This window comes from Terrapene carolina, unplaced genomic scaffold (genome assembly GCF_002925995.2).
Source record: "Terrapene carolina triunguis isolate 2854851 unplaced genomic scaffold, T_m_triunguis-2.0 Scaffold85, whole genome shotgun sequence".
In the NCBI taxonomy this organism is placed as follows: domain Eukaryota; kingdom Metazoa; phylum Chordata; order Testudines; family Emydidae; genus Terrapene; species Terrapene triunguis.
In genome coordinates, this window is record NW_020664436.1 from 43,809,243 (window position 1) to 43,821,455 (window position 12,213).

The 12,213-nt window shown below is 43.5% G+C and overlaps 1 protein-coding gene across 1 annotated transcript in view; it reads left to right on the forward strand.

The window, feature by feature from the left end:
- SHPRH (SNF2 histone linker PHD RING helicase) overlaps positions 1-12,213 on the forward strand; it is a 131,841-nt gene that overhangs the window by 19,781 nt on the left and 99,847 nt on the right. Inside the window, exon 4 of the mRNA XM_024219896.2 lies at positions 10,365-10,583. Within this exon, the coding sequence (XP_024075664.1) occupies positions 10,365-10,583 (219 nt within the window). The remainder of the gene's footprint in view (positions 1-10,364; positions 10,584-12,213) is intronic.

The window sequence follows — 12,213 nt, forward strand, 5'->3', positions numbered from 1 at the left end:
ACAGCAGTCCGAGCTCGGCTGCTCTGACCAGCCACACAGGAAAAGCCCCGGGAAAATTTGAATTCCTTTTCCTGTCTGGGCAGTTTGAATCTCATTTCCTGTTTGGACATCGTGGCGAGCTCATCAGTACTGGCAACGATGCAGAGCTCTCCAGCAGAGGTGACCATGCAATCCCAGAATAGAAAGAGGGCCCCAGCATGGACTGATCGGGAAGTCTTGGATCTGATCGCTGTGTGGGGCGATGAGTCCGTGCTTTTGGAGCTGCGCTCGAAAAGACGGAACGCAAAGATCTACGAGAAGATCTCAAAAGCCATGACAGAGAGAGGATACAGCCGGGATGCAACGCAGTGCCGTGTGAAAATCAAGGAGCTGAGACAAGGCTACCAGAAGACCAAAGAGCCAAACGGACGCTCCGGATCCCAGCCCCACACATCCCATTTCTATGAGGCACTGCATTCCGTTCTAGGTGCGGCCGCCACCACTACGCCACCACTGACCGTGGACTCTGAGGATGGGATATTGTCGACGGCCGGTTCCTCGGAGATGTTAGCGGACGGGGAAGATGAGGAAGGAGATGAGGAGGACGAGGCAGTCGACAGCGCTTACAACGCTGATTTCCCCGACAGCCAGGATCTCTTCATCACCCTCACAGAGATCCCCACCAACCGTCCCCAGGCGTTAACCCGGACCCAGAATCAGGGGAAGGATCAGTCGGTAAGTGTTTTAAACATGTAAACATTTATTTTGAACAGAACAGGAATATTAACAATGGGTTTTTCATGATTAGTTTGCCCTAGGCGCTTCACGTTTTAGTCCTTGGCAGTGCAGCTACTGGAAAAGAAGGTCTATATGTCTGGGGATAGAGCTGAAATCCTCATGGGACATCTCCACGAAGCTCTCCTGGAGGTAATTGGAAAGCCTTTGCATGAGGTTCCTGGGGAGAGCAGCCTTATTGTGTCCTCCGTGGTAGGAAACTTTTCCACGCCAGGCTATCATCAAGTACTCTGGGATCATTGCCTTGCAGAGCATGGCGGCATACTGCCCTGGTTTTTGCTGGCTTTCACGCAGCATGCGGTCTTTCTCTGTCCCAGAAATCCTCAGCAGAGTGATGTCGCTCATGGTGACCTGCCTAGAATTAGGGGAATGTTACTGTTGGGACTGCTTGCCTGTTCCTTTACAGAACTGTAACCGGCGGTTTACAGCCACGTGGTGGAGGCGGGAGAGGGGCAGCATACAGGGATCTTTCCCGGGGACAGTCGCGAGGGGGTGGGACAGAGGCAGAGTTCATGCTTGCCGGATTGCCGGCAGCAGGAACTGGCCAACGCTAGGAGCATTGCTTTGAACGTGAAAGGAGGGCACTGCTATAATTTAAGTTTTAAGCAGCCAAAAGTCTACGGCTTACCATGTCAGCCTGCTACCCGAATTCCGCTGTCCTGCCCCGCTTGTCTGATCTCCAGTGCAAGACCCCAGGCACTGAATGCGAAGGCTGAAAATTCGACCTTGTCCTGAGTGCGCATGTGATAGGTGCTGTGCATGGTCTTGTTTACAGAGAAAGACTATGTTCATTGTTCACAAAAAATTATCTTTGTGAGGAATTCACTCCCTTTTTCCCATCCCACAGCTGCGACTGTCTCCCGACCTACCCTGGCATCCCCCTCCCAGAGGCTGGCGCAGATTAGGCGGAGAAAGAAAAGGACACGGGACGACATGTTCTCAGAACTTATGGGCTGCTCCCGAGCCGAGGCGGCCCAGTAGACCCAGTGGAGGGAGAACATGTCGCAAATCCATCGATCACACATTGAACGGGAGGAGAGGTGGCGTCAGGAAGACCAGCAGGCGACTCAAACGCTGCTTGGACTAATGAGGGAGCAAACGGACACGTTCCGGCACCTTGTGGATGTTCTGCAGGACCGGAGGCAGGAGGACAGAGCCCCGCTGCAGTCTATCTCTAACCGCCCTCCCCCGCCACAAAGTCCCATATCCCCCTCACCCAAAGTCCCAAGAAGGAGGGGCGGCAGGGGCCGTGAAAACTGTCACTCCACCCCTGCAGACTGCTCAAGTAACAGAAGGCTCTCATTCCCCAAAATTTGATAAGTCATTTCCTTCCCGCCTCACCCAAGCCCCCGTCCCAGTTTCATCCCCTAACTGTGTAGTTGTTAATAAAAAATACGTTTCTGTTAATTACTGTTTCCGTCATGTTCTTTTAGAGGAGAGTGTGTTTGAAGGGTGGGAAGGGGGTTGGTAATTGGACAGGACAGTCACCTTTACCAGGGTACAGACGGGGGCATGTTGAGCAGCAGATCACACACACATTGCAGTCACTAGGCACCCTGGTCAGTCTGGGAGGTGGTTTTCATGTTCTGTGTGTGGGGGGGCTATGTGAGTTTGTGGCGGGGGAGGGCGGTTAGAGATCTTATGCAGCGGTCCTTATCCTGGATCACAGAGCCACGCAGCAGCATCCTCCCCTGCCACAAAGTCACATAGCCCCCACACACAGAGTCCCGAAAAGGAGGGGTGGCAGGCTCCGTTGAAACAACCAGTCCACCACTGCGGACCGCTCTAGGAGCAGGAGCCTGTCATTCCTCGAGTTTATAAGCGTTCTTTCCATCGCTACGCCCGCTCCCCACCACAGTCTGCGTCCCAGTTTCAACCCTTTACTGCAAAACCCGTAATAAAGAAAATGGTGTTCATTAACAAAGTTCCATTTTTTTTATTTTTAAATGTGTGTTGGAAGGGGGGGACGGGGTGAACGGGGTATGTAGCTGCAGAGCATAGTCAACATAAACTGGGTAAAGAAACGGGGGCAGATTCAGCTTCTCTTTAAACAAAGTTAATAGTCACAGGTTACCCTGCTCACTGAGGAACCTAGCTTTCAAAGCTTCCCGGATGCACAGCGCGTCCCGCTGGGCTCTTCTAATCGCACGGCTGTCTGGCTGGGCGTAATCAGCAGCCAGGCTATTTGCCTCAACCTCCCACCCCACCATAAACGTCTCCCCCTTGCTCTCACAGAGATTATGGAGCACACAGCAAGCTGCAATAACAATGGGGATATTGGTTTCGCTGAGATCAGAGCGAGTCAGTAAGCTTCTCCATCTCCCCTTGAGACGTCCAAAAGCACACTCCACCACCATTCTGCACTTGCTGAGATGGTAGTGAAGAGTTCTTTTTCAGTGTCCAGGGTGCCTGTATAGGGCTTCATGAGCCAGGGCATTAGCGGGTAGGCTGGGTCCCCGAGGATCACTATAGGCATCTCCACATCCCAACAGTTATTTTGTGGTCCGGGAAGTAAATACCTTCCTGCAGCCGTCTAAACAAACCAGAGTTCCTGAAAACACGAGCGTCATGAACCTTGCCCGGCCATCCGACGTTGATGTTTGTAAAACGTCCCCTATGGTCCACCAGTGCTTGCAGCACCATTGAAAAGTAGCCCTTTCGGTTAATGTACTGGCCGGCCTGGTGGTCCGGTCCCAGGATAGGGATGTGAGTTCCATCTATAGCCCCACCGCAGTTTGGGAATCCCATCGCGGCGAAGCCATCTATGATGACCTGCACTTTTCCAAGGGTCACTACCTTTGACAGCAGTAGCTCAACGATTGCGTTGGCTACTTGCATCACAGCAACCCCCACGGTAGATTTGCCCACGCCAAAGTGGTTCGCGACTGACTGGTAGCTGTCTGGCGTTGCAAGCTTCCAGAGGGCTATGGCCACTCGCTTCTGGACAGTCAGGGCTGCTCGCATCCGGGTGTCCTTGCGCTTCAGGGCAGGGGACAGAAGCTCACAAAGTTCCAGGAAAGTTCCCTTCCGCATGCGAAAGTTTCGCAGCCACTGTGATTCATCCCAGACCTGCAGCACTATGCGGTCCCACCAGTCCGTGCTTGTTTCCCGGGCCCAGAATCGCCATTCCACAGCATCAACATGACCCATTGCCACCATGATGTTCACGGCGCGGGGTCCCATGCTTTGCGAGAGGTCTGTGCCACTCTCAGACTTCATGTCCTCACCGCGCTGCCGTAGCCTCCTCGCCCGATTTCTCAGCATCTGCCTCTGGAAAAGGTGGATGATAAGGTGCGAGGTGTTGACAACGGCCATAACTGCAGCAATGGTTGCAGCGGGCTCCATGCTCGCAGTGCTGTGGCGTCCGCGCTGTCACTCACCAGAAAAGCGCGCGAAATGATTGCCCGCCGGCGCTTTCAGGGAGGGAGGGCGGGAGTGACGGTGGGATGACGACAGTTACCCAAAACCACCCTCGACACATTTTTTTTCCCCAGCAGGCATTGGGGGCTCGACCCAGAATTCCAATGGGCAGCGGGGACTGCGGGAACTGTGGGATAGCTGCCCACAGTGCACCACTTCCAATGTTGACGCTTTCCCCGTTAGTGTGGACTCACAAAGTCTAATTACTGCCCTTAGTGTGGATACACACGTTGGACTTTGTAATATCGATTCCACATATTCGATTTAAGTAAAATCGAACTACTCTCGTAGTGTAGACATACCCTTAGACCCATGCACTTTTCTAATACTTAGCTACTTCATGTGGTGGTTGTGAAGTTAAACTAATATTTGTAAAATGCATTGAGAGTCTGGAATGGAGGGAGCTTTGTAAATGCAAAGTATTTTATTTACAAGTATTATCTTCGCATTGTGATGCTTCTCTTCATGGCATCATATTCTTCTTGGGTACTGAATTAAGTATGATGGAGAGTGTTGACTGTGTAAAGTTCATAATGCAGTGAGGGAAGGTGAAGACGGAAGGCTATTTATTTCTTTGGGAGATTGTTTACTCTAAGGGGAAAATGCTGAGAGATATTGAACACCTATATCACCTTAGGTGAATCACCTTATCTCCCAGTTGATTTTAATGGCAGTTGTATGCACTTGGAAGATACTTGGCACCTTTTAGTATTTGGCCCCGAGATTAAATGAAATTGACCTTATTCTTATTATTTTCATTGCTTCTCATAGCAATTTCTGTAGCAACATTGCAACTGTGTGTTAATTTCACTCCACATATGCTAGGCAAAGCTATGATCATCAGCAGAGGCCTTGGAAGTCTCTGTCTGCAGACTTGGGAGAAAAGCTTTCATCAGTTAATTTTTTTTAATATAAATGTAAATCTGTCAAAACTGATTAGATTAGATCTCTCTACTCAACCCAGAAAGCTTCCTACTAGCTCAAGATAAATGGGCAGTGTGGACTTTTTAAACCATGGCGATAGAATGGCAACTGTCAAAAGATTTTTGATATATGGAGAAAACCATTATTCTAGGGGAGGTATGGGCTATATCTTCACTGGACAAAAGCATACATATGTAAGATAAAAATTACTTGTCTGCTATTTTTTTTCTTTTTGGATTAGTGATGGGAAGAAGAGTAACTCTGAATCTACCAACCCTCTTTTCCCCCCCCCTCCCCTCCCAAAAAAATCCAGCATATATTATATGGGTAATTGCATGGATGGGAAAGGTGGAAAATTGCAAAATTTAAATTTTGTAATAAATAGGATAAGACGACTTATTATATAGCCTCCCAAAACATGTGACATAGCTGGTATTAGAGGCACAATGAAGACAAAACAGAGCAGAATATAGTTGTAGATTTGCGGGCCAGAAGGGATCATTGTGATCCTCTAGTCTAACCTCCTGTGTAACACAGACCATAGAACTTCCCTAAAATAATTCCTAGACCATTTCTTTTAGAAAAACATCCAATCCTGATTTTAAAATGGTCAGTGGCGGAGAATCTACTTATGACCCTTGGTAAGTAGTTCCAATGGTTACCAATTTATGCCTTATTTCCAATCTGAATTTGTCTAGTTTCAACTTGCAGCCATTGGATCATGTTATATTTTTCTCTGCTAGACTGAAGAGCCCATTATTAAATATTTATTCCCCATGTAGGAACTTACTGACTATAATCAAGTCACCCCCTAACCTTCTCTTTAGATAAATAGTTTGAGATCCTTGAGTCTAAAGGATTAGAAACATGCATTATAGTGATAATCATTCTTGTGGCTCTTCTCTGAACCCTCTCCAGTTTATCAACATCTTTCTTGAATTGTGTGCACCAAAGCTGGACACACTATTCCAGCAGCAGTTGCACCAGTGCCAAATAGAGGGGTAAAATAACTCCTCTGCTTCTGCTCAAGATTCCTGCTTATGCATCCCAGGATCACATTAGCTCTTTTGGCCACAGTGTCACATTGGGAGCTCATGTTCAGCTGATTATCCACCATAATCCCCAAATCTTCCTCAGAGTCACTGCTTCCCAGGAGAGAGTCCCCCATCATGTTAGTATGGCCTACCTTCTTTGTTTCTAGATGTATACATTTACATGTAGCCATATTAAAATGCATATTGTTTGTCTATGCACAGCTTTGACCAAGCAATCCAAATTTCTCTGTATTAGTGACCTGTCCTCTTCGATATTATCACTTCCCCAATTTTGTTTGTAATCTGCTAACTGTCAGTGATTGTTTTCTTCCACGTCATTAATTAGAATTTTAAATAACATAGGGCCAAGAACTGATCCCTGCATGATACCACTAGAAACACAGCCATTTGATGATGATTGCTCATTTACAATTACATTCTGAGACCGATCGGTTAGCCAGCTTTCAATCCATTGAATGTGTGCCATGTTAATTTTATATCATTCCTAGTTTCTTAATTGAAATGTCTGGCAGCACCAACTCAAATGCCTTACAGAAGTCTAAGTATATTACATCAACTGTGTTGCCTTTATCAACCAAACTTGCAATCTCATTTTAAAAAAGGTAGTTTGATAAGATCCATTTTCCATAAACCCATATTGATTGGAATTAAATTATGTTACTCTCCTTTCATTCTTTATTAATTAAATCCTGTATCCGCCGCTCCATTATCTTGCCTTGGATCAATGTCAAACTGACAGGCCTATAATTACCTGGCTCATCCCATTTATACTTTTAAAATACCAGCACAAAATTAGCTTTCTTCCAGTCTTCTGGAACTTCCTAGTGTTCCAAGATTTATCAACATTAATGGTCTTCAGCCAACTCTTTTAAAACTCTTGGGATCAAGTTACTAGACCTGCTGATTTAAAAATGTCTAACTTCAGTAGTTGTTTAACATCTTCCTGAGATACGTGGAATGGAAAGAAAGTTATCACATGATATGATTATAGCGTCTGTTTTTCCCCAAATACGGAACGGAAATAGTTATTGAACATTTCTGCCAGTTTACAATATTGTTAATAATTCTATCATTTCTGACTATCAATGGACCAATAGCATTGTTAGGCTTCTTTTTATTCCTAATATACTTATTGTCTTTAACTCTGCTGACCATAGATTTCTCCTTGTGTCCCTTTGCTTCCCTTAACAATTTTCTACACTTCCTAGCTTCTGATTTATATTCATTACTATAAACTTCACCTTTCTTCCATTGATTATATATTCTTTTTTATAGCTGCCATCACTTCCTCTCTAAACCAGATCAGTTTTTTAACCAATACAACCTTCTTCCTCAATTGTGGGATTGTGATTTTTTGGGCATCTAGTAAAGTGTTCTTTAAAAAATCCCAATTATCTTACACATTTTTCTGATTCAATTCTTCCTCTCAGCTATTATGGTTCATAATTGTTTTCAGCTTTGTGAAATTGGACCTCATAAAGCACCAAGTGTGTATATATCAATGGTCTGGACTTTATTCTGTTTGCACATTATAAATGTTATCAAGTCATGATCACTTGTATCCAAGTTACCATTAACTTCTAGTTCTGTGATCAGTTCCTCTTTATCTGTCAAGACGAGGTATATAAAATGATATATATATATCATTTCCCCCATGTTGGAGCAGTATTTTTTTTTTTGAGTTAGGAAATTGTCATATGTATTGTTTGGAAATTCCAAAGATGTTTTAGTACTGGCAGCATGAGGCTTCCCAGCACCTGTCACTCAAATTGAAGTCCCCATGATCAGAGTTTTTTTTCCTACACGACATAGATAGTTATGTATTGAGCCAGTCATCCTTTTCCCTAGTGTGATTTGGGGGCTTGTAGCAGACATCGACTAATATCCCATCTTGTGCTTTATCTGTTGGAAGAAAATTATCTTCAGTACTAAGTTATCAGTTTTCAGAGTAGCAGCCGTGTTAGTCTGTATCCGCAAAAAGAACAGGAGTACTTGTGGCACCTTAGAGACTAACAGTGACTCAGAAACAAGCAATATCATTTATGACATAGTGTCACTCCTCCTCCCCTTTGCTCACTCAATCCTTCCTAATTAGGTTATAACCCTTGATTTTAACATTCCAATCATGGGAATCATCCCATCAAGTTTCAGTAATACCAACTAGATCCAGTTTTTGCTCTTAGATGAGCAATTCTAATTCCTCTTGTTTGTTACATGGGCTCCTAGCATTGATATATAGGCAACTAAAGAATTTCTTGTCTTCATGGCCTTTGGTTCCTTGGTTAATAATATGTGTCATGAATGATGAGGGATGATATATCTGCAGAAAGAACTAGTAATGGTACTCTTGCTGATTTTACAGAAGTGCTTTAGAGAACCAGATGATGGCAAAATGATTCTTTGTTTATTATATGCCTTCTGGACAAATAGGACAGGTATATCAGGAAGCATTTTTTCCCCCAGAAAGGAGAGCCTGTAAATCTTGGAACATTTATCATGGTGAATTTTGATTATTTAGCTTGTTTATATGGCTCAGAAACAGCTGAAATACTGACACCATTAATTAGGCCTAGTTCTTGGTAATAAACTGGAAATAACAAGTTAATTAGGGGTTAGGGAGTATCTCCAATCTAGTGATGCAAATTATCTTTACATTTGAAGATTTCCAAAGGACATGCTTATAGAAGTGTTGGGTTCTAGTGTGTCATCATGGGAGTATATTTCATAACTTTAAAAAATGAAGATTTGAAACAGAAATTTTATATGCTCACTGAAATTCATATTGCATGCATATGTGAGATTCATGAACTTGTATACTCTGTTAATTGTCAGATATTCAAGAGTGCTTGATTGCTAGCATTTTTGTTTTAGGAAAAGTGCATTTCACTTAGCAAGGCAAAAAATTTAGAAATTAGTACAAGCAAATTTAAAAGACAATAACTATCTAGAAAAACATGGTTTATTAGAAGGTTTATATCTCTTAAACAAGTTTATTTTTATTCTGTACCATTCTGGCCCTAATTCTGAAGCAAGAATCTCTGCATTTTGTGGTGCATCTCTATCATTTTTTTTTGACAGGCTGACATTTCAATGGCAGCATGAAATATCTAGAAAAATATTTATTAAAAACAATTGAAACAAAAGAATTCCCTCCCCCCCCCCAATTATGAGTTAGAAACTAAGGGCTAATCCTTAGTTGATGATATTAATCAATCTAGTTCAGTTGAAATAATAAAGCCATGCTGATTCCCACCAGCTGAACATGTGGTCCTAAATGTTGCATACATTTCCTTGGGGTTCACTTCAGAATATTTTTTGATACTTTTCATTTTGTGCTTCAGAAAACAGGGTCTTTTGCTATGCAGTTTTTCCATTTATTTAGGTTTTTTTAGGTTTGCCATTAGAACAACGTATGTAATCACATGTAATCTGCTCTTCTCTCTTCCCTTCTCCTTGCACATGAAGTTGAGGCAGAGGATCCATCTCATTTTTTCCCCTCCCTCATGGGGCACCAAGGAAAGAACATTTCCTAATCTTCTCCCACACCCTTTTTTCTCCTCCAGCCTCCATGACACATTCTTTCCTGCCTCAGGCTGGGAGAATGCAGTACAAATTCTTTTTACATGCCCCTCCCTTGAGGGGGGCCCAAGAAGTGGTCAGTTTGTTTTGCTTCTCCTTTCTCAGTAGGAAGGGGAGTAAAATGGTAGTATTTTCTTCCCAGTGTTGTCTTTTGCACTTTATCTGGGGCTGTGACTTCCATTTTAATGATGCTCCAAAGAGCATAGCATGCTTAAATTAAAAAGACCTTGTTTTGCTGTATGTCCTATTGGGGCTTCACTAGAGAAGAAACACTGGAGTATCCATACTTCAAATGGCTAATATTTGGGCCCAGCACCTGCTAAGGAACCACCTCTTCTTGCTCCTAAGCATTTAGTAGGTTTGCAGTCTGAAAAAATGCCAGTGTTAAGATTCAGGAATTTAATTCCCATCTTTGTCTACTACTGCCACCCCCATCAGAAACAATCAACTAAAATATACTCAGTTCATACTCTTTATGGAAGCAGTGCTTAACTGTTTTCATATATTAACTAAACATGTAGCAATAAAGCTAAGCTTATTTAATTGAGGTATTGCTAGTGGCTGATAAAGATGGGGTAAGATGATAATGAATATGCTTCTTCGTATATGCAGATGTGTTGGAGGAGGATGAGGAAGAATCTGACAGAGAGCTGGAACGACAGAATATTGAAGAGCTGTATGACTTTGTGAGGCACACACATCAGCAGGAAATCCAGTTTTTGAGGGAGGACGTACAGCACTCTGCATTAATTCCAGTACTGAGGCCATACCAAAGTGAGGCTGTGAACTGGATGTTGCAACGGGAGAACTTCAGAAACAACCCTACCAATGGCAAGTACATGGCCTTGGACTTGATTATAACACTACTGAAAATAAATGAACAATATAATATCAAAAAGGATTGAATATGCACTAGCACAATTTTATTAGAATAGTCTCCGCGATAATTAAGTAATTGGAAGATTTGTTTTTATTATTTTAATAATAAAAATTGTAGTTGTGTTTGAGGCAACTAGTTAAGAGTTATTTTTATGTGGTTTTTTTTTTTTTTTTTTTTAATTGTGAGCCGTTTTCATCTTGGTCTAGAACTTAATATAGACATTGTCAACCTGGATGTGTAGGGTTTTACTATTGTTTCAAAATATAACATTTCACAAAATAAAGTTGTCTTATAATTGAAGTATTTAAGTTTGAAAAATAGCTACTCTCCATGATCAATAGCCACACTTCAGAATATTTTGGGCTATACACTGAATTTCCCTACTATTGTTCATTACTTTTATAATTGTAATACACCTCTACCCCGATTACAACGCTGTCCTCGGGAGCCAAAAAATCTTACTGCGTTATATCGGGGTAGAGGTGTAGGTCTTTTGGAGCAGTTTTGGCATTCATTCTGCATTGCTGTGGACATGTTATAATCAACATGGATCAACAAGAAGCCAGAGTTTTAGACTAAGGATTATGTTTTATTACAGTATATAGTTCTGGTGACCCAGGGAACAATTGACCAAGCTTGTTGACCCTAGCGCTCTGAAGATTCTTTTTCAAGTGCTGGTCCCTATGTGTATTCCCTATATGGGTGCACGTGCGCCATATGTCCAAGTCCGGCAATTCTAACAAACCATGCCCATTGGCTCACACATGTGGAGTAGTTCTATTCGTGCTCCAGACTGAAGACATAAGAGGCAGTACAGACCGACGCCTTTCCAGTTCCTTCTTACTGCTGCATGGCCTGAGTTGGAACCCCATGTCTGCAGATTTCTCCAACTTTTCTCTTTGATAGCCTGTAAATAGGTACTGTAAATAGTTTTATAGCTTTTATATTAGTATAAGCTGGTCCCCAACCTTTCTGTTGCAATAGCATATTCATGTTCCCAGAAGAGAGTGGCGGTGCCGGACGACCAGCCGCCGAAAAGCGGCGTCATCGAGAAGTGTTGCCGCCGAAATGCCGCCGAGAGCTGTCATCAGTAGTCGGGTGCACATAAATGCCCCGGTGGGGACCACTGGTGTAGGTAGTATAGCTTGTTCTTTTCCCCCATACTGGGGGCTCCCTCCTTGTAGTCTGGGAATATGCCCAGAGTCCTGGGGATTCAAGAGCTGCGTGTCCTGCCCTTGCTTCTTCTCCATGAGTGATGATCACCAACGCTGTTCTATTGCTTGGGTGAGAAGCATAGTACTGCAGAGTGAAGTATCTCACTTGTTTCCACCACGAACATGTGAAGCTCATGAGCTTTGATTAAGGAAATACCTTATGAAGAAGGCTATGAGACATCACTATGATCTGGGTCAAGGAGATGTCTCTGTATATCAGCCCGATCAAATGAGTAGTGCTCCTCCAAGCACAAGCTTAGGAGTGGAGTCTATGGCTGCTAAGCCAAGGAATCTTTTTCCCAGACTTCCCAGGAGAGTAGGGGCCACTCTCATGGTCACAAAGATAGATCCCCATCCAGATATGTTC